At 37.4% G+C, this 18,844-nt stretch overlaps 1 protein-coding gene across 1 annotated transcript in view; it reads right to left on the bottom strand.

Moving 5' to 3' along the window:
* SUCLG2 (succinate-CoA ligase GDP-forming subunit beta) overlaps positions 1-18,844 on the bottom strand; it is a 125,378-nt gene that overhangs the window by 91,907 nt on the left and 14,627 nt on the right. Inside the window, exon 2 of the mRNA XM_084269811.1 lies at positions 8,389-8,530. Coding sequence (XP_084125937.1) covers positions 8,389-8,530 — 142 coding nt within the window. The remainder of the gene's footprint in view (positions 1-8,388; positions 8,531-18,844) is intronic.

Raw genomic sequence — 18,844 nt, 5'->3', positions numbered from 1 at the left:
AAGGACATTCCCAAAAGGAATTCCCACTGTGGTATTCAGATAAAAACAGCAGCTACAAATACAGGCAATTAGAAAAATAATGACTATTTAGTGTCATGGGTGGATTTTTACCACAGGGTTTTACAAATTAAAGACAAAAGAAATGCTTTATCACATACATTCCAACACAAGCCAGAGCAACAATCAAGGAAAAACAAAACACAGGAAAGAACATTGGTATCAGTAATCGGTCCCCAAAATACTTAGAAGCAGATGGGCATCTAGAGAGTGCAGAAGGTGTGATTTCTCTCCTTTACACAGCTGCTAGTACTGCAGAGAAAACAATGTTGTTTAGTGTTTCATACCTTATACATAAAGCGTGTCTAATGGTTCCGATTTTATGCATAAAAAAATGAAAATTCCATGCAGCTGCTTCTCAATTACGCATCTAGTTATTGTTTTGCAGCTGCAAAGCTACCTTGAAGAACTATAAAATATGGTGTGACAAGCCTGGAATAAATACCAGCAGTCATCTTGTACCTTCCTTGTGAAATGTTGCATTGTTTTACCACCTGTGAATCAAGAGCTATGGCTTCTGTCACCTCCTCCTTTTATAAACAAAAATCCACCAATGTATTTAAGGCAACTGGAATTTGTAAATGACCGCTTTCTGCAGCACATTAAATACAAAATTCAGCACCCCATTTCCAGAGTATTTTTTACTCTGTGTTGTTATTTCCAAGTAGCTATTTTGGTAATTTGATCAGAAATCCAACACAGAGAACAATAAGTCAGCACAACATTAGTGTCAAACATCTGAAATGAGATTTTGATTTGTTAGCCCCCCAGCCATTACTCATATTACTATAAATCTATTGAATATGAAGACGTTTGGTGACGAAGAATGGTTATAAAACACCCAACTATTGTAAGCAGTCTCAAGTTTGCATTTACTGATTCACACTCAGCATGTAATTTTCTAACAAAGGGAGCAGATAAGAACAACATAACAGATTTGTTTCTCATAACAATGTATTTGAAATTAACTATTTCTGCAATTCCTCACAAGATGGAGGTTCCTTCAAAGAATTTCCCTATCTGAAATATATAAAAAAGGAACAATTTGTAATTCCACTTGAAACAGAAAGGCTCAGTGCGGAACGGCCCAATACCCTGTGGTGAGCTTTGACAAAATCTTCTGCTAATTTTGTTTCAAAAAGAATAAAACTCCAAATCTCTGCTAGGCAAGCTGGAAGTTTTTCTGCCTGTTTTTCTGGCCTGCAGGATGCAACACATGTGGCCATTACCAACAAATGTGTGTGCTTTTAGACAGCTGCCTGTTTTCCACACAGGTGCCAAAGGCTTACGTGGAAAAAAGTTGCTAAGCTGAAAGAGGGGGGAATGAGGCACAGGGTAAAGCCAAGTGAGACACCCCTTGCAGGGTTTACCACAGATAGTATGCTGATTAAACACTGCTGTGCTAAAAATTTTGCCACTTCTCAGCAGCCTCTGTGAAGGAATGTTTCTTAGCAGAAAACCCAGAGGAAGGAGCGGAGCGAGGGGGAGGGAGAACATGCAGGACTTACAGGATTTAAACCCAATCTAACAAAACACGTGTGCAAAGGGGAGAGAGCAGGAGTATTGTAAGGCTTATGTCCAAGGAGAAAGGTCCTGCTACACAGCAGTGTGAACAGTCATTGCGTATGAATACTCAAATGGAACCCCTAATGCCACCTTACTTGTGCCTTTGTGTAGTTTAGCTTCCACGACAGATTAAGTTAAAGCACCTAAAAGCAATCTGAGAGCAAATGAAGAGTGTCTGTAAAGAGAGCGACTACTGAACAGGTACTGTACTCCAGCCTTGCACTATAGCTACATATTGCAGCAAGTTCACCTTGACTTTCTAACAAAATCCTTTGTAAAGCAGGTTTTAGTGAATCCAACCCTTTACCACCTTACCTAACTCCCCTAATTTTCCATAACCAGTTTTTTCACCCAGTAGATGGGGTAAATAAATTGGATCACTGACATAATACTAAACGTCCCACAAAAAAAAATATACTTTAAATAACAGTAACATACAAGGAGTTACCTTTATAAATTTAATTCTAGTTTAGTATTTTCAGACATGAGTGACATTTCTAAAATTGCAAGTATAACAACTACATTTGCAAATTTTTTCCAGAAACTAAACCATTTCAATGTGGACAAATATAGAAAAAAATTTATTTGGTTTGTTAGCATTGAGATTTGTTTTCTGATCAAGCACAGAAACATTCATTTCTATGACCATTATGTCAAGTAAATAGTGATCTAAGCAAACCAGCAAGGAAAAAGTAAGTACGCACACAAACTGACAGTGGCTTTTAGCTATACACAACTACTAAATATTTGTTCTAAGTAGGGCAAGATATAATCAGAACTTATAAGGGGGTAGATGGCATTAGGAAGCAGTAAGAGAAAAAGAAAGAAGAAAGGGCTCTAAGAAAGAACAGGAAAATGGAGAAGTAGAGCTTTGAAATGGATGCAGTCAAGAGGTGTCTATGAAGATTGGGAGCAACAGAGTATTAACTGGTATTTCCTACCATTGAGGAGTTGCAGGAAAATGCAAATTCCCTTCAGTCTTAGATTTCACCACTCAGGGCAAAATCCATTAACTGAAAACCTGCTAGAGAACAGAAACACACTGACGCTCAATAATGCTGAACGTGGTCCAAAGGCAGCTCATCCACCACTAGGTTTCTATTAAATTTAAAAGGTTGTTTTCTAAACACTTAGCCATTTGAGAATAGAATCATATTAGTCAATAACTTATAGCATTATTTTGCCTGAAAGGATAGTTTCAGAAAGCCATAATTTAAGTATAAAGAACTTTAATAAAAGCTGTCAGAGAAAATAAGAGGACTTATGGGAGAGCTGTTCCTTAAACAGCGAGCAGAGAACGTACAGCTCCATGCAACACTGTTTTAGCGACGTGTGATTTTTCAACGGATGCAGAGAAGCATAATCCAAGCAGCTCTAAAAAATAACTAGTTGTAAGCACTAAGTGCAGAGGGTTTTTTGAGAAATAACTCATTATGCACAGGTAAAAAATGATTACTAGGCAGTGAAGCATACAATGGAAAGAAATGCTGGAGGCGGCAATTCCTCTCCTACCTATCCTGATGGAGAGAATAAAGAGAATTAAATCATGCAAGCAAAACACATGATCACAGTGAAAATAAAAAGATCAGCTAAGTAGCCAACAAACTCAAAGACTGAGGAGTAAATTAAGTTACTTAAATACAACTTTAACTACAGAGGGCTGGGTTGTACAGAATCCTTACAGAAAAGCTGGTATAACAGAAAACCTAAACTCACTTTTTTATTATCCTCAGAAACATCAAGTTCAGGGATCTTTTCCATTTTTCCCTAACATCATAGCTTAGATTAAATGCAGGCTGCACTATCTCCAACAATTTCTTCATAATCTATACAAAGAGGACATTACCAAGCTAAAGATCAATTTTTGATCCCTCCTAAGCATACACTGCTTTCCAGAGGTTTTTCCCAACGCGTATTGGAGAGATGAACTTTCAGATAAGGGATCTAAAGCAGCATCTAAAAAAACAACCTTCCATCTAAATTAAACATAGCCAAGAGGACAAACCCAGCAGGCTGAGATAGGAAGGAGACTGGCTGAGAACTCTTTCGATATTCTAAAAAAATGGTGAATAATAGGTGACAGGTAAATGATCTCATGGAAAAGAGACTTCAATAAAGCTCTTCTGTTCTTTATAAAATACATGTTTACCTCTCCAGCCTGATATAAAAAGCATGCCTTCAGTCCAAAGCTGAATTTTATGAGTTCCCTCATGCATAAGGCAATAGAAATAGGATATGTAGAGACTATATTTTTTTTATACTTTTTTTTAAAGAAGAGGGAATAAAAGCTTTGCACTCAATTCAATTGCATTTCTCTGTGATAGAGTGTGAACACTGCACCTGACTGATTCCTAAATGTAATGAAACACTCCAAGTGGCAATGGGCAGCACTCTATTGCTTTTGTTAAAACTAAAAAAAAAAACCTCACCATGCCAAGCTCCCAGCATCCATTTAGGACTGTCAGCATTTTCAACCACCTCTGTAAGCTCTCTACTGATTCGAAGAGCCCATCGACAGTACGTGGTAAAACCCTCCAGCATAATTATAATCTTCCTCAGCTTTGTCCACCTACTAGTTTAAAATGATGGTTCCCTTAATAACTTCTCCATCAGGCAGAACATAAAGATGAGTGCACAAGCTGAAGCAGACTTCAGGGCCTCTGGCTGGGAGGGCTGCAGAAAATCAGGGACCCTGAAACAATGCACAAAAACATCTGCCCCATACAAGCAAGGAAAATTCACACACCCTAACAGTCTGGGTGTATATATACGCACATATAAGCTTTTTATCCTTATATTGATACTATGGTATGAGGAAAAGAAATAGCAAGAAAGAAAGTGCCTTCTCTGGACAAACAAGCCCTTATTATACCCCTGCATTAAGAGAGTGACTTTCGAGTTATCAAAAGTCAGGTGACTTTTGAGTTATCAGAGGAGCAGCCAGATGATCTTACAGATCAGACAAAACCCCAGCTTCAAAATATTCCATTTTGTTGTGTTAAAGAGCTGCACTAGAACTGTAAGATCCTGTTTACAGGTTGTGTTTCTTCAGATGGCAGATCAAGCAATGCCATGCTGTTGTAGTTAAACAGCACAACATCTTTTTCTTTCCTGCCTTGAAAACCTGGGAATTTTAAACGTGGAGCACAAAACCATTTGTTTCTGCATTTCTTGGTATTCTCTAAGTATTGCCTTCTCCACAAGAGTTACACCTGAAAATTGCTTAGCACGTAAAAGGCAATTAATTCCTTGGGGCCTAATTCTGTATTCCTTATTGTGTACAACTTCTTTTGAAGTCAATATTAGTGATGTCATTTTCATTTTCTTCACATCTGTCGTTCTTATCTTAGAAGAATAAATGCCCAATCCTTTAATTCCATTAGAAAAATCCTTGTAGACTGCCTTTTGTGCTGTTGGTAGTTTTGAAAACCTTTCTGAGAAAATTAATATTCCGTGTATTCAGTGTACATATTAATAAAAATAGAGAGAGCAACAGAGGAAATGAGCCAACTATAACAAAACTGGTGATACTGGATAAAGGCAAACCCTTTTTCCAATGTATTAACACCTTCCTGACAAGTGAAGGTGGTAGCAAAAATTATCTAATCCCATCCCTTTCCATTGCAACTACAGGAAATCCAACAATAGCAAAACTGGTGACTGCAGGCACCAGGGCAGTACAGACAGTTCCATCAAGGCAATAGTACTTGGTGAAATCGTGAAGTCAATTTGTGGATATCATACTTCATAAAGACTTCCATGTCAGAAACATCTGTGCCTTTATCTGTACCCCTTTATCACCACACAGACCCATGTGAGTGATGTAATGCTGTAACATTATAAAGTCAAATAACTTCCTCCTGTATTTGTGATGACAGGTCTATAGAAAGAACCTCCTTTCACAAGAAAAATACTGAACCTTTGGCTTTAAAGCTTTGATAACTTTATCTTAAAAATATGTTGGCAAGCATCCTTTCTTGTTTGCAGAAGCTAAAGTTAAGGACAGCTGCAACGTGGCACACAACGTCTGAACCACCAGATTTTTGAGCAGGACTTGGCAGCATTGGCCTCTCCTTTCACCATCTTTTACTGCAGAACACCTGTCTATCAAAAAGATCCCAAAGCTGCCTCCACTGGTTGTTTTAATTCAGAATATTTTGTGCCTCCTGTAGACTGAAGTTTTTTGTTTAACACCTAACTTTTTATATTGTGTAGCTGCATATGTAGGAGATGGCAACCCGTATCAAATTGTGCAGATAAACTTGAGTGACAGAGATACTACTAGTCTGAAGGATCATAAAGAAGATAAATCTGATGAAATCTTGGAACAACAACAACCACCGTAGCAAAACTTGTGTTCTTGATGCTTAGTTTTCAAAGTGCACGTTAGAAGTACAAGAACAGCACAGTATCAGAATGATTACCAGGTTGTGATTAATTATTTAGAGGATCAATGGAATCTGTCAATCATTTCAACATGAAATAGCTTCCACATCATAAACCACAACTCTTTAATGCCCAGTAACACAGCACACTTGAATGCAGTTATATGAGATGTGGAAAGGTACCACCGACTGATATTCTGAAGTGTTAACAAGCCAACCCAGCTAAAATACACACAATTTAACTGATAAAGCTTGATCAGCAAGCAATTAATCTGTTTTTATATTTTACTTTTGATTATTTTCATTCCAACAGGTTTTTTTTCTAGAGCAATATTTCTGTGATTTGCAAAGCAAGCAAGCCACAGAGGTTATTTAAAATAAATCTGGCATCATAAAACAGAAGAGGTTCTCTGCCTTTCATAGAGCAATTCATTTCTATAAATAGTTATAAGGATCAAGAATAGTGATAGTCACTGAATAGACCAATCCATTTATAACAACAATCCTGATGAGGAGAGTTTAAGTGCTGTAACATTTGTAAAAAACCTGCCACAGCTTCAGTTAGCATTTCTGGATTTTTCCTCAGACAAGCAGACAAGAGGAAAACCTCCACTTCTACAAGCTTTGCTTTGTGCCAGTCTTTCTAAGTTTGCATTGCCAAATGACCATCACAGTTCCATTTAATGTTTTTAGTTTAAATATATTTTTTCAGTAATCAAAAACTTATGACAACCAGTATATTTGAAAATGTATCACCTTCACAAAGGCCTAGAGATTCTGCAAGCCATGAAGTTAAACCTTGTAGTGTGTCTGGCTGAGGTGGAATTAATTTTTGCCAGAGCAGCCCTTCTAGCACTGTGCTTGTACTGGTATCCAGCAAGATGTGAGTAACACACCAGCATTCTGGCAAGATCTTGGGAGGGGACACAGCCAGGACAGCTGACCCAAACTGACCAAGGGGACATGCCATACCGTATGCCTCTCTCAGGAATAAAAAGGTGATAGAAAGGAGAAGGGGGGAGCATTCATTATTTATGATGTTTGTCTTACAGAGCAAGAGCTACACATACTGAAGCCCTGCTTCCCAGGACGCAGGCAGACATCGCCTGCTCATGGGAAATGGAAGAATAAATCTTTTTCCTTTTCCTTGGCTTCCCTGTGGCCTTTCTCTTTATTAAACTGCATTTATCTTGACTCATGAGGGTTTTTCCCATCCTATTTTTCTCCCATCCCTGTCCAGCTGAGGAGGGGAATGATAGAGCAGCTTAGTGGGCACCTGATGTTCATCCAAGGTGAACCCACCACAAACTTATTCAGCTACTTGAGGTCTGATGAGATCTTTGATACATTAAGTTGTGTTAATTTACTTTCCAGGGTGCAAAACCAAGGTACATTTAACTAAGCAGCTTGGGCATTATGTTTTACATAAAACAAAATTCCTTCCTGTTGCTACACAATTAGACTACAGTAATGTCAGTACTCTGGCATTTTGATGCATGAGATATTAACAAAAGCTAAATGAAAAGAGGCAAACTATGCACACTACTATTGAAGTAGAAAACATCCTTCAGAATTAGAATTGGGTGACAAACATATTTGAATTAATTTCCTTTTGAGAGAAAAGGTATTACATAAATTCATTTCCCACCCACATCATCATCTTATGTTCACCACACTAAAACCAGGAGGTTGTCAGAAAACAAAAACGAAGTTCCAGGAGCAAGACCTTCTCATCAGCCATGACCAAGTCCTTTTGTGATGGTAGGTAACAACTTACCTTTTTTCTCTCCACATGGACAAACATAAACAGGAACAAGCATACATTTATATAATTCTCCCCTACATATTTTACATCTTCATAGAATCACAATCAGTTGAGATTGCAAGGACCTCTGGAGATCATCTGGTACAACCCACCTGCTCAAAACAGGGTCAGGGAAAGCAGACTGCATCCACCTTGGGTTGAATACATTCAAAAAAGGACAGTCCACAAGTTTTTCCATCCTTTGCTTTTCAATAGAGCAAATTTTTTATTTGCAAACAACTTTTTACGCAAGTTAATTAAATTATAACAAATATACAACATCAAACAATTTTCCCTTGAAACCATTCATGAAGTTATTCTGAGTTATTCAAAATGACATAAATAATGTTAATTAAAGACTTCATGTTACACACCGCATACAAAACATTTCAGAAATGAAGTTCTGAAGAATACTGCTTTTATAAACTGTTGTTCACATATAAAATTAAGCATATAATATATCAAGCCTTCTCAATAAGCATCAATTTGAAGATTGCGTGCAACTTATTAGAAAGCAATTTATTTTCCAGATTGCTATCTGGTGAAGCAGATTCCTCCCATTATCAGTTAACTTACTTAGTCTCTGAGCAGCCTCCAGGGCATCATTTGCAGAATCAGCTACAAAGAATCTCTGAACTGTAACCCCATGGTCTGCCATTAGTTTTTTGCTTTGGTACTCCTGTAGGTTCAGCCATCGTCTAGGGGTTAATTGAACAGCCTGGAAAAACGAGAGGGGGAAAATAACATAATGCTCATTAAGAACAGTTCATGAGACAGCCAACTGAGCTCTTCAGCCTTATGGTTATCTCAAACCAGCAGTTAAACAACACTTTCAGAGAAAAAGTAAAATACGTATTGATTTACCTAAGTGCCTTTTCTTAACGTCTGTGCATCCAAAGCACTCCAAAAGCTACAGCTATTTTTTAAACATAACACAAGGCTGAGTGATCTTGGCTAGACAAAATGACTTGCATTTAATATCTGTGCAGATTGGCAAACCTGGCTTGAACTCTAAAGTCTATTTATGTTGTTATCCTGCACTATAAATATATTGACTGTTACCTGTACACAAACTCATTGTTTCATATTAAATATCCTTATTTACAGTAAATATTTAACATAATTCTTCCCTGTACAATTATTTTTACTGATTCTATACATTTATTGCAGTGTATCTGAGAAGAAAAACAACTGGGATGAAATAGTATCCTTGTAGGATGATATACTATACACTATATACTAATATATAGCAGATTATATACTAATATCTATACTTATCTACTATATACTGATATATGTATTTTCACTGGTCCGTTATCTGTGTTCAGTTAGTTGTCCTTCTAAATATATTTTCTTGAGGACACTAACACAACCATGTCAGCCACGCAAGGGCAACAACAGTCACCTTCCATTCTCAATTTGCCAGTTTATATATATAGTGTGTGTATATATACACATATACACATATGTATATACACACACACACAAAAAGGATACAAAGATTCAGCAACCTTACATAGACAAAGACATCACATGTGCTTGTCTTGGCAGTAAACACTGAGCACAGACACTATAAACCTCACAGGATCACTACTGAATCTCTTCAAGCAGCCACAGTCTCAGCACAGGAGGAACTGTCCAGACAAAAGCAATAATCCCAGAGCTGGCCCTGGCTCCTGGCAGTGGTAGAGTGGCAAAGGTGGAGCTGACTCCTGGCCATGGTGTAAGACCATTTTGTGCTTTCAAAGTATGCTCTTCCCTCATGGAGAGATGAGCTGTTGTTCTACTGGCAAACAGCCCACAATCAATTGCTGGTTTCTCCTGAAGCAAGGAGGACAGTATACAAGCTAGCATACCATATTTAGCTATGTTAGACAAGGAGGATTATTTACTATACTTGTGATCTCTAACACCTTGATTAAAAAAAATATTACCCTAATTCAACTTCATAATGAAAAAAATCAGCCCTTGTGTAAGACATGCCCTTTCCACAAGACTAATAAATTAAATGTAGCATTGTACCAAAAACAAACCTCCACCTATTCCTACTTCGAAACACAGCACAAAAGACTGACACATGAACAAAATGCAAGACCCACCTTTTAATATATAAACACTTTTCACATGTGTTCACATGTAGAAGTGAACAAAGAACTTCAACATGACAACGAGCAATTCTGAATTCTTTCAACCAACATATTGTCAACATAATCTACGGTTATCTCTAATTCTAGGCAACATACAGGCACCTCAGTATGTTTCATATTCTTCAATGTTACCCACAGACAACATGTTATTACATTTATCCAATGCCTTCAAACATGGGGTCAAAATTTAAAGTTACTTTCATAATTGTTGACATTTAATTTGTTTTCCTATTCTAAGTTCTCTGTTGGGCTCTAACAGCTATTATTTCATCATCATTTCCTCAAAGGGACTGGCACTAGGAGCCAAGAGGAACCCTGAAGGTCATTTCTAGCCTCATATAAAAAAAGGCCAAAGAATTTTAATCAAAAGCTGACGCCACAAGGCCCTAGTTTCTAACAAGGTACTGAGATCTTTTAGCATGACTGAAGAAAATACCAGTTTTCTCCCCAACAATCATTAATCTTCCCTTTTTCCATTGTGTCTGTAAAGGCTACCTCCTAATAACAAGATTAGTATTATTATTATAATGAGGAATTAAAAATATGTAATTTTAGATACATGCATAAAACACATACATACACTGACACACACTGAGGAAAGCCATCACCTCAATCAGCACCAGCAGTCAGGAGTCAACTATCGTGTCATCTGACTGCTACAATAAGACTAGAAGTCATTTTGAAAGCCCCCCTCGCTCCTTCAGCTGGTAACAGCAGTGAAAGAAAGAACATCCCAAACAGTGCTCAGAAGTGGAATGTATTCTCAAACAAAGGGATGGGAGGAAGGAGGAAAAAAACCCAGAACACATCCCCACCTGACCAACTGGATTTCAGCTATTCTGCTCTAGTTAAAAGTTGTTTCTGATGTGCACGGTCTCACCCCATGGCCCAGAGCTACAGTAGGAGAGCACCTACAAAGACATTTCTCAGTCCATTCACCAACGAGGAATTTACCAATTGGCTTTCAAGGTTCAGGAAAAAAAATCTTATAACATGAGTTAAAGTGGTTTGACTTAGAGCAAAAATTTAAGAGAATCATCAATTTTAATTTATATCTAAAAGGAAAATACCTCAATTTAAACAACCAATTATACTCAAATTCTTTATCTGTACTTTCCAGAAGGAAGGTTAATTGTCCCTAGCTAGAACTTGATTTGAAATGAAGGATAAGTCCACACTAAGTTTGAGAGCAATTTTTGCTCAACTGTTACAAGTCTTGTAGATACAGTTTATTATTTTTATGTTATGGAATTTTCTATTTACTAGCAGCCAAAAGATCTTTGAGACCAGTGTCAAGCTGATCTTGGACAGAATTAAACAAATACAGAAAAAATAATATTAAGGTTGCTGTTTTAAACAAAAAGCTCAGTTAAAAGTTTTACAAAGGATTTCTTTTACACATACAATTTATTTTTCTCTTGTGCTTAAGTGTGTTGATTTGCAACTAAGTGGCTTATAAAAACAGTTCTACAGCTCAGTAACACAGTTGATAAAAGTCTGGTCAGTGGGTTTATAATTTAACAAGAAACCTTGAAACCAGCTCATATTCATCCTTTAGAACAAGAGATCAGTTTCACATGTATGTTACTAAGCTGATCTAAATCAAACAAACAAAAAGAAAAGCATTCAAACCATGTTATTGAGAAGCAAACTTCTGTTGCTGTTGATTGACAAAGGTATCTTTCAACACCACTTGTTTACAAATCTCCTGTTCAGGTAGGTAAGAGGAATTTGCAACACAGCAGTGTGTCAACTGACCTCTCCACTGCTAGTCCCAACCAGTAATGCTTAAGGAATAAAATCGTCTAGGGACTTTCTTTGATAACATGGCCTGCAAAGGGCCACCACTGAATAAAGGTCAGCAGAGAGAGCTAACAACACATGGTGGATACGGAACAGAGACAACTGCAAGAAAAGCAACCGAAACTCTATTTGCTTTACGAAGAAAGGTCAGGCCCAGTGCCACCCATCTGGTGTGCCTCACTGCAGGGTTAACCCAGCTCCAGCCTAGTTAATGAATAAAGCAAGCCTAACAGCTCACATGGGAACCTGCAGTAAGCTCTGTTCCCCACCACCCTCTTGGCATGTCACAAAAGCTTGTGGTATGTATGGGTTACACAGCGTGAAAATACAACTGAAAACATTCCATGGGGGTAGTCCAAATCATCACTGAGGTGTTAAAAATCGTATTACATACACATACAGTGCATATATACAGAAGCATATGGATATATATCTGTTCTCTTCTAAAACAATCTTAAGAGATTATGAGAATATTTCCTTCATAAATTATGAACCAGAGTGGTGAACACAGAAAGCAAATAAGAGAATAATTCATTTGATAGATCTGTCAAAGTAGTCCTAAGGGTGACAAAACAGAGATCTCGCCAAGAACTGTTGGCACAGAAAAGGAAAGCCTACAAATGTAAGGTAAGCAGGTACATGTTTTCTCCTTTCCAATATTATATGATTATAAGAGAGACCATCTTATTGAGTGCCAACTGAAGACTTTCAATCAAGACTTTCCACAGAAGACAAACTCCTGGCTGTGGATGAACTACTCAAGAAAATGAATTAATAGAGCCTACCACTGTATACAGGAGTACAATATATTTAAGAAACCAACAGTGACAAAGTCTGTATTAGCAGCTCTGAAGAGGAAGGAATGTGAAAAAGTCACTCTAAAGCATTTGCAGTATACACACCATATGTCTTCAGCAGGCATAAGAAAGCACTTACAAGAGATGAAATAAAGCAAAAGCTTTGAACCTGTGAAGACGACCAATCTTTCAAGACCACACTGAAAACTCAAACCAGTGGCAAACATATGCATTTTAGGCTTAAGGCACACAGACACTAAAGAAAGTGACCATAAGATGTTAGAAATGGGAGTACACAGGCAATTTACTCAATTAATTCTCAACTCGACGTTCAGTTGCAATAAATAAATGTCTGAACCATTTAAAAGGGGCAGCAATAGAAGAATGTTAGCACAAGAATCTTGAAAAACCACTGCCAGATGAAGTTCCCAACCTTCTCAGATACATTAAGACCAAGTGTTCACAAGAATCTGAGATGGGCTTCAAACAGCATCATTTTCTTGGGCATTATTTTCCCACATCCTACAGACAGACACACACCTGAGATTGAGGTACCAGCACTACGGCACAAAGGTACTGCCTGCAGGAAGCCTAGACAAGAGTCTACAGAGTTTTCAAAGAAATCTCATTCCCATGCCTAATCTTCCATACTAGGAGGACACTAACACAGCACAAAAAAACTCCACCATCATGGGCCTATTATTTATTTTTCCCATTCTGCAGCTCTACTCGTGTCACCGCGCTCAGCAGCAAACAGCGCTGCTGGAGTCAGCAGTGCAGGCCTGTCTCCCATGGAAGACAGGCTGAGGAGGTAAGTGGTAAATTACCATCAGGAAAAATAATCTCAATCTGAAAAGGGGAAGGAAGTAAAAGGGAAATGAAAGCACAAGGAAGAGTAAGGCTACCTTTCAAGAATTTCTGTTCATTACTGATTCCTGCCGCCTTCTATCCCCAGTTTGTTCACTGCTTGACTACTTTTATCTTCTCGCCCCACATACTAGTCAGAAAACCATAGTGGGTACCTCTCTCAGATCTTTCCAAGCAGCTCTGTCTACAGCTGAAACACAGTTATGTTCCAACAGTTTAAGATACGTGTGTTTCATCTGCTTCTCTACATAAGGTTGCACTGGAGCACAAGAATACATTGTCACACCTGTGAAGAGCAGAGTAGAAATAACCTGCGGACTTTAGTAAAACATGACTCCCCATGGGCCATCTGAGGTTTCATCTTCATAAGATGACAGGCAGGAACAAGAAAAATCTCCATTGCTGGCATTTTCCTGTTGTACTTAAGACATTTTTGCTAACAACAAAAAAAGTTCTAAAACACCTTACAAAAGGTACTCATTGTCACCACTGTAAACACACCTTAACCTTGGGTATTAGCTTCTTCTGTCGAGCTCTGAACAGCCCAAGAAAGGGCTGTGGGTCTAAATACATCTTTATAAATATGTTTTGTGGCATTTTACTTCTCCCTATGTTAGCTACAGTTTCTGTAACAAAGAAAAACTTAAAATCACTCCAGTGAGACAAAATGAAAATCCAGACAATATGTTTTCACAGAATGGAATAAAAAGAAACTTAGACTAAAGGATTTAGCCTTTTGAAACTAAGTTCTTGTTAAAAGGCTAAAGCTCTAGTGAAGGCTTCCAACAGACCTTGTATTATTACAGGAAAAAAAAAAAAAGCTTTCATATGAGCTCTTTATGTGTGTTGTCTATTGATATACACATTGTAGATGCAGAGTAGCTCTTATCTGGCATATCTGAATCTCATATAAGTTCAAAGGGTGGATTTTTTTTTAATTATTTTAAATCACAAATAAGCTTTAAGAGTAAATCAGTTCATAAAACTAAGGAAAACACCACTTTACATGCATCCATGTTTTTATATAACTATTATCTAATACAGTTTTAAAGAGGAATTATTCTTAATAAGATACTTCTTAAGATTAAATTTCTAACATAAGTGTTTATCAAAGAGATTAATATGCTTAAATAGGACTCTATAACAACTGATAAAGTTTTCTTAGAGCCTGAGAACAACATCAAAAATCCCCAAACAAGTAAATGGAACGAAAGGCCTCAGCTGAACTGTAACACGAAGTGAGATGAAGGCATAATTATCAAATCTAGTACAAGTTTCACACTGGATTCTCTCCTGTTGGCTAGAATTATCTGGTGTTTTCCAAAAGCACAAACAATTGGTATGCCTTAGGCTCACCTCTAACCTCCCTTCCCCTCTCCAATATTTTTGTTACCTGTCAAAAATCACACGAACATGGACTAAAATCTATACAGCGATGAGGACTTCAGAAAGCTACTGTTGCTAGTAATTGCATACTTTGTTCTGAATAAGTCTTCTGTTCAAAGTTACTTCTTTATATAACTAGGTACCATGTTTGGTTCAATTACATACGTGCAGGAGTGTTAAAATGAGTGGCATATGCATCAAGAAATCAAATCTCTCTTTCGGACCATCTTAACAAGGCTGGTTGTTGTGTAACTGTGTCAGTGATTTATTGACAACTGTTACAGAATAAACCTGATTGTTCATGTAACTTACATAATCTCTTATTTACCACCTGCTTGGTTGGGTTTTAATGTCAGTGCTTGGGGCACTGCACAAATAATGCATTTGGAGAGTAGTAGCGTTATTCTTCCATTACTCAGCTTGTTGATTCTCGAGCTGTCACATGGCAGCAACAAATAATTTGCATTATTTGAATATGGGCTAAATTTTAACAACATAGCTAAACAGAAGTGGGATTACAAATACATTTTATAGCATAAATCTGCTCCAATATAAGAAAAAAACCACCCAGATTTAGCAAACACTGCAACAAAGAGACCTTTTTGCCCTTATATATGCAACATTAACTACTCTGATGTGGAAAGATCTTTCAGACGACCCAGGAGGTACCTTTTGAGTGCTTGCTTTTGAAAAAAGAAAGCACACAGACAAAGCCAGGAGAAACCATCTTAACCTATTTGTCAGGAAATTTGCAAATTGCATGTTAACTACTTCAGCAAAACTCTGCTCCGAAAGAAATGTTTCACATAACCACAAAACCACAGCAGCATCAGTACTGCAAGCTTCAAACTAGACTACTGATTATTTCTTAACTGAACCTATATGATGAGGTATTAGCCCAGCATAATGTTTTTTCACTCTTTGGGCCTCCCTGTCCAGGTCTGATGCTTTCACCTAATTGCTGCCATACAGCCAGCAAGCAGCAGGTACCAGCGTTGCACTGGAGCAGGTGAGATGAACAGACAAGCTTTAATAAACAAACAAGCAGAAGACACCACCATGACATGCACTCATGTAAAGAAATCAGTGGCTTTTTGAAGTCAAATCAGTTCACAGCAGAGCCTTACAAGTAGCTGTGTCAGTAGAACAACTGAAGCTTGCGACAGGAACATTTTTAGCCAGCTGTATTAGCAACCACTGTAAACTTGCACAGACCCCTCGACTCAGCGATAAGTTGCTATTACAAGACAGCTTTCTTACAGCCAGGAAAATAAAGGACATTTTCAAAACAGCAACAAGGGCTGGAGAACAACATTTTCAGACAGGCCCCGCTATGTACCTGTAAAATGGTAACTGCTCAGCACCATGCCTTTTATTTAAACATGAATGAACTGCCTGGCTCTGCTCTGTAATAAGTATATGAAGAAATCATTGAAAAGAAGAACTGAAAGGTCAAGTCTGACAAACAAATGATGATTCAGATTATGATCTCTATCACAGTTGAGTCCTTTCTCATGCAATTTCTGCCTCCCTTGGCTAAGCATCCACAACTAAGCAGTTAGGCATATTGAGCTCAGTGATCATGTTTAGGTAATTTCACTAAATAAAACCCCAAACAAACTCTAACCTTAAACACTAATTTTCTCTTAGGAAGCTTCAGGTCAAATCTGTACTTTTGGAAAACGTTGAATAATTGAAGCTAGGTGAAGAGAATCCAGTGACAATCAGCATGATTATCAACAAAAACCACCACTGAGCAGATTTCTGGGATAACTGAACATCCCTTGACACAGCTGTATAATCTGAGCAGCTCTACTGTTTACATTAACCTACCTTAATGCATTTTATTGCATGACCATTCAAAGGAAGACATGCTTTAGTGACATTCAGCGTTCCCTTCTCATTCATAGAATGAATGGAAGCCACTATTAACATGAAACAAAGATGGATCTCTTAGCAGCACCTGACAGTAGAGCTCTTCAAAGAAATGCACACTACCTTCTCCCACATCTGCAGCTCCACTGAAGCAATGTGGCTGTAACCATACGAATACATCCCGTGGCAGGTTTACCAACACAAAGTATCTCTGCATCAATGTAAATTATGCCAAATGTACATGGTATCAAGTTTTATAAATATGGACTTTATTGTAGTGGTTATACTGGAAACAAGTCATTTGGGGAGAATCACTGTGGTGTCTATGGGGAGGTCTTTTCTATGGATTCTGTATGTAAAATAAAAAGGAAGTCTGTTTAGCATATTTTATCTAGAATAAAAGCATCTAACAACAACAAAATCTATTTGCTTACCCAACACATTCTACAGCATTCCAGTTTATTCAATTTGTGCACTCTGACCTGTAATATAATTCCAACTGCATATGAAAGAAAACAGATACGCAAAGATGACAGCAATGAAACTGCATACCATTCATCAATGGAAGAAATAAACCTTTATTATATTTCTTGACATACAGCTACTTTATTTGACACAGTTGTAGAGGTTTCTATCCGAAGGAACCATCAGAAATACAACTAAATAACATATCTTCATATAAGCCACCTAGGGTAGAGGTACGTTTTATTAGTTAATATACTTGAAATATACCACATAAGCCACTGAAAACAAGCTAAAATACTTATTTTGGTCTCCAGTCCACACTGATGTGAAGAGTAAGTATTAATACACTTAGTCTGACAAGAAACAAAAATTTTACAAAAAAGAACAGAAAAAGATTATCCCAAACATGAGTCAGAAAAAGCAAACTGACAGATTACTACACTTTGTTCTGTATGAAAGCACAAAAGAAAGCAGGAACTCATTGTAAGTGTGAACAGCTACAATGTCTGCCCTGTTAAGTCAAACGATACATGCCTTTCCCTCCAAAGACAATTATGAAAACACAGGATAGTAAATAGCCTTACCAAGTAACAACCTGTTGGCTACCACAAATCAATAATTTTAATAATCCAAAGCAGGAGTTAGTATCCAAACCATCCTATTTAAACCTCTCAGAGGAAAGTACCTTTCATCAACATCCCAAATTGCTCACTTTACATTGGATACAAGGAAGCAGTCAGCTCCCCTCAGTATAAGCAGAGACCATCAGCTTCATCCAACACAGCATTTTGATCAAGGTCTCAATCTAGACTGCAAAGATATATTTATAAAGGACAAAATTGATTTTGAAAGCTAGTTTAGGAAGAAGTTTCAAACATTTTCTTGCCAAAAACGGTTTCCATACTTCTATCCTCAGCAGTTCTGACTGTTCATTTCTTCTTAAAATCTGTATCAAGTACTGTAAGCAATCTTGACCTTAAACATCAGCATTTGATTTTGAAATCTTCCACAGGTAGGGCTAAAGACCTTTCAAGAGTTAAACTCCATTATTTATTCCTATTAATAGGAATGAATTTAAACTGAATTCAAGGAAAGGTAACACACAATCTCCAGTTAACAGTTACAGTCCTTTTGGTTCCAGATGTATTACTTAAAATACACCATGCAAAATACCTTGAGCAGTGAAATGCAGTGTGACTCAGAGAGAGGGAGAGGGGAAAAGAGATCATGCTTCCCAGTTCTTTAAAGGCTACGACATTTTGATCAATAAACTGTAGGGGCAATTTACTGGTTTATACTACTGAACCATATACTCACTTTTCAGAATGAGTGAGATCTGTCGCTGCAATCATAGCTCTCAACTTCAAATAAAAAAACCCCAACAAAACCCAGACACATGAAATATGGCACTTCATCACTGTTTGCTAAAGCCAGAGCCTGTTTTGGTGGATAATTATTACTATTCCTTACAGCTATATGACTCAAACTAGAGCTCTACATTAAAATAACTACATCATTCTCTTCAGATGTACAAAAAAACAGGAAAAGAAACATTTGGGGCTTGGTTATAAAAGGACCACAAAAGCAGTTTATATTGTTAGGATTTTTACTGTGACATTGTTTACAAAAATTAGGCTAAGATAAACACTGAAGAGAATGGCTAAGAGCTTGGAAAGTCTAAGTTTTAAGTAA

This window comes from Gallinula chloropus (genome assembly GCF_964237585.1).
Source record: "Gallinula chloropus genome assembly, chromosome: 12".
NCBI classification, from domain to species: domain Eukaryota; kingdom Metazoa; phylum Chordata; class Aves; order Gruiformes; family Rallidae; genus Gallinula; species Gallinula chloropus.
The sequence above is the reverse complement of the archived record's forward strand: the minus strand, read 5'-3'. Positions and strand labels throughout refer to the sequence as shown.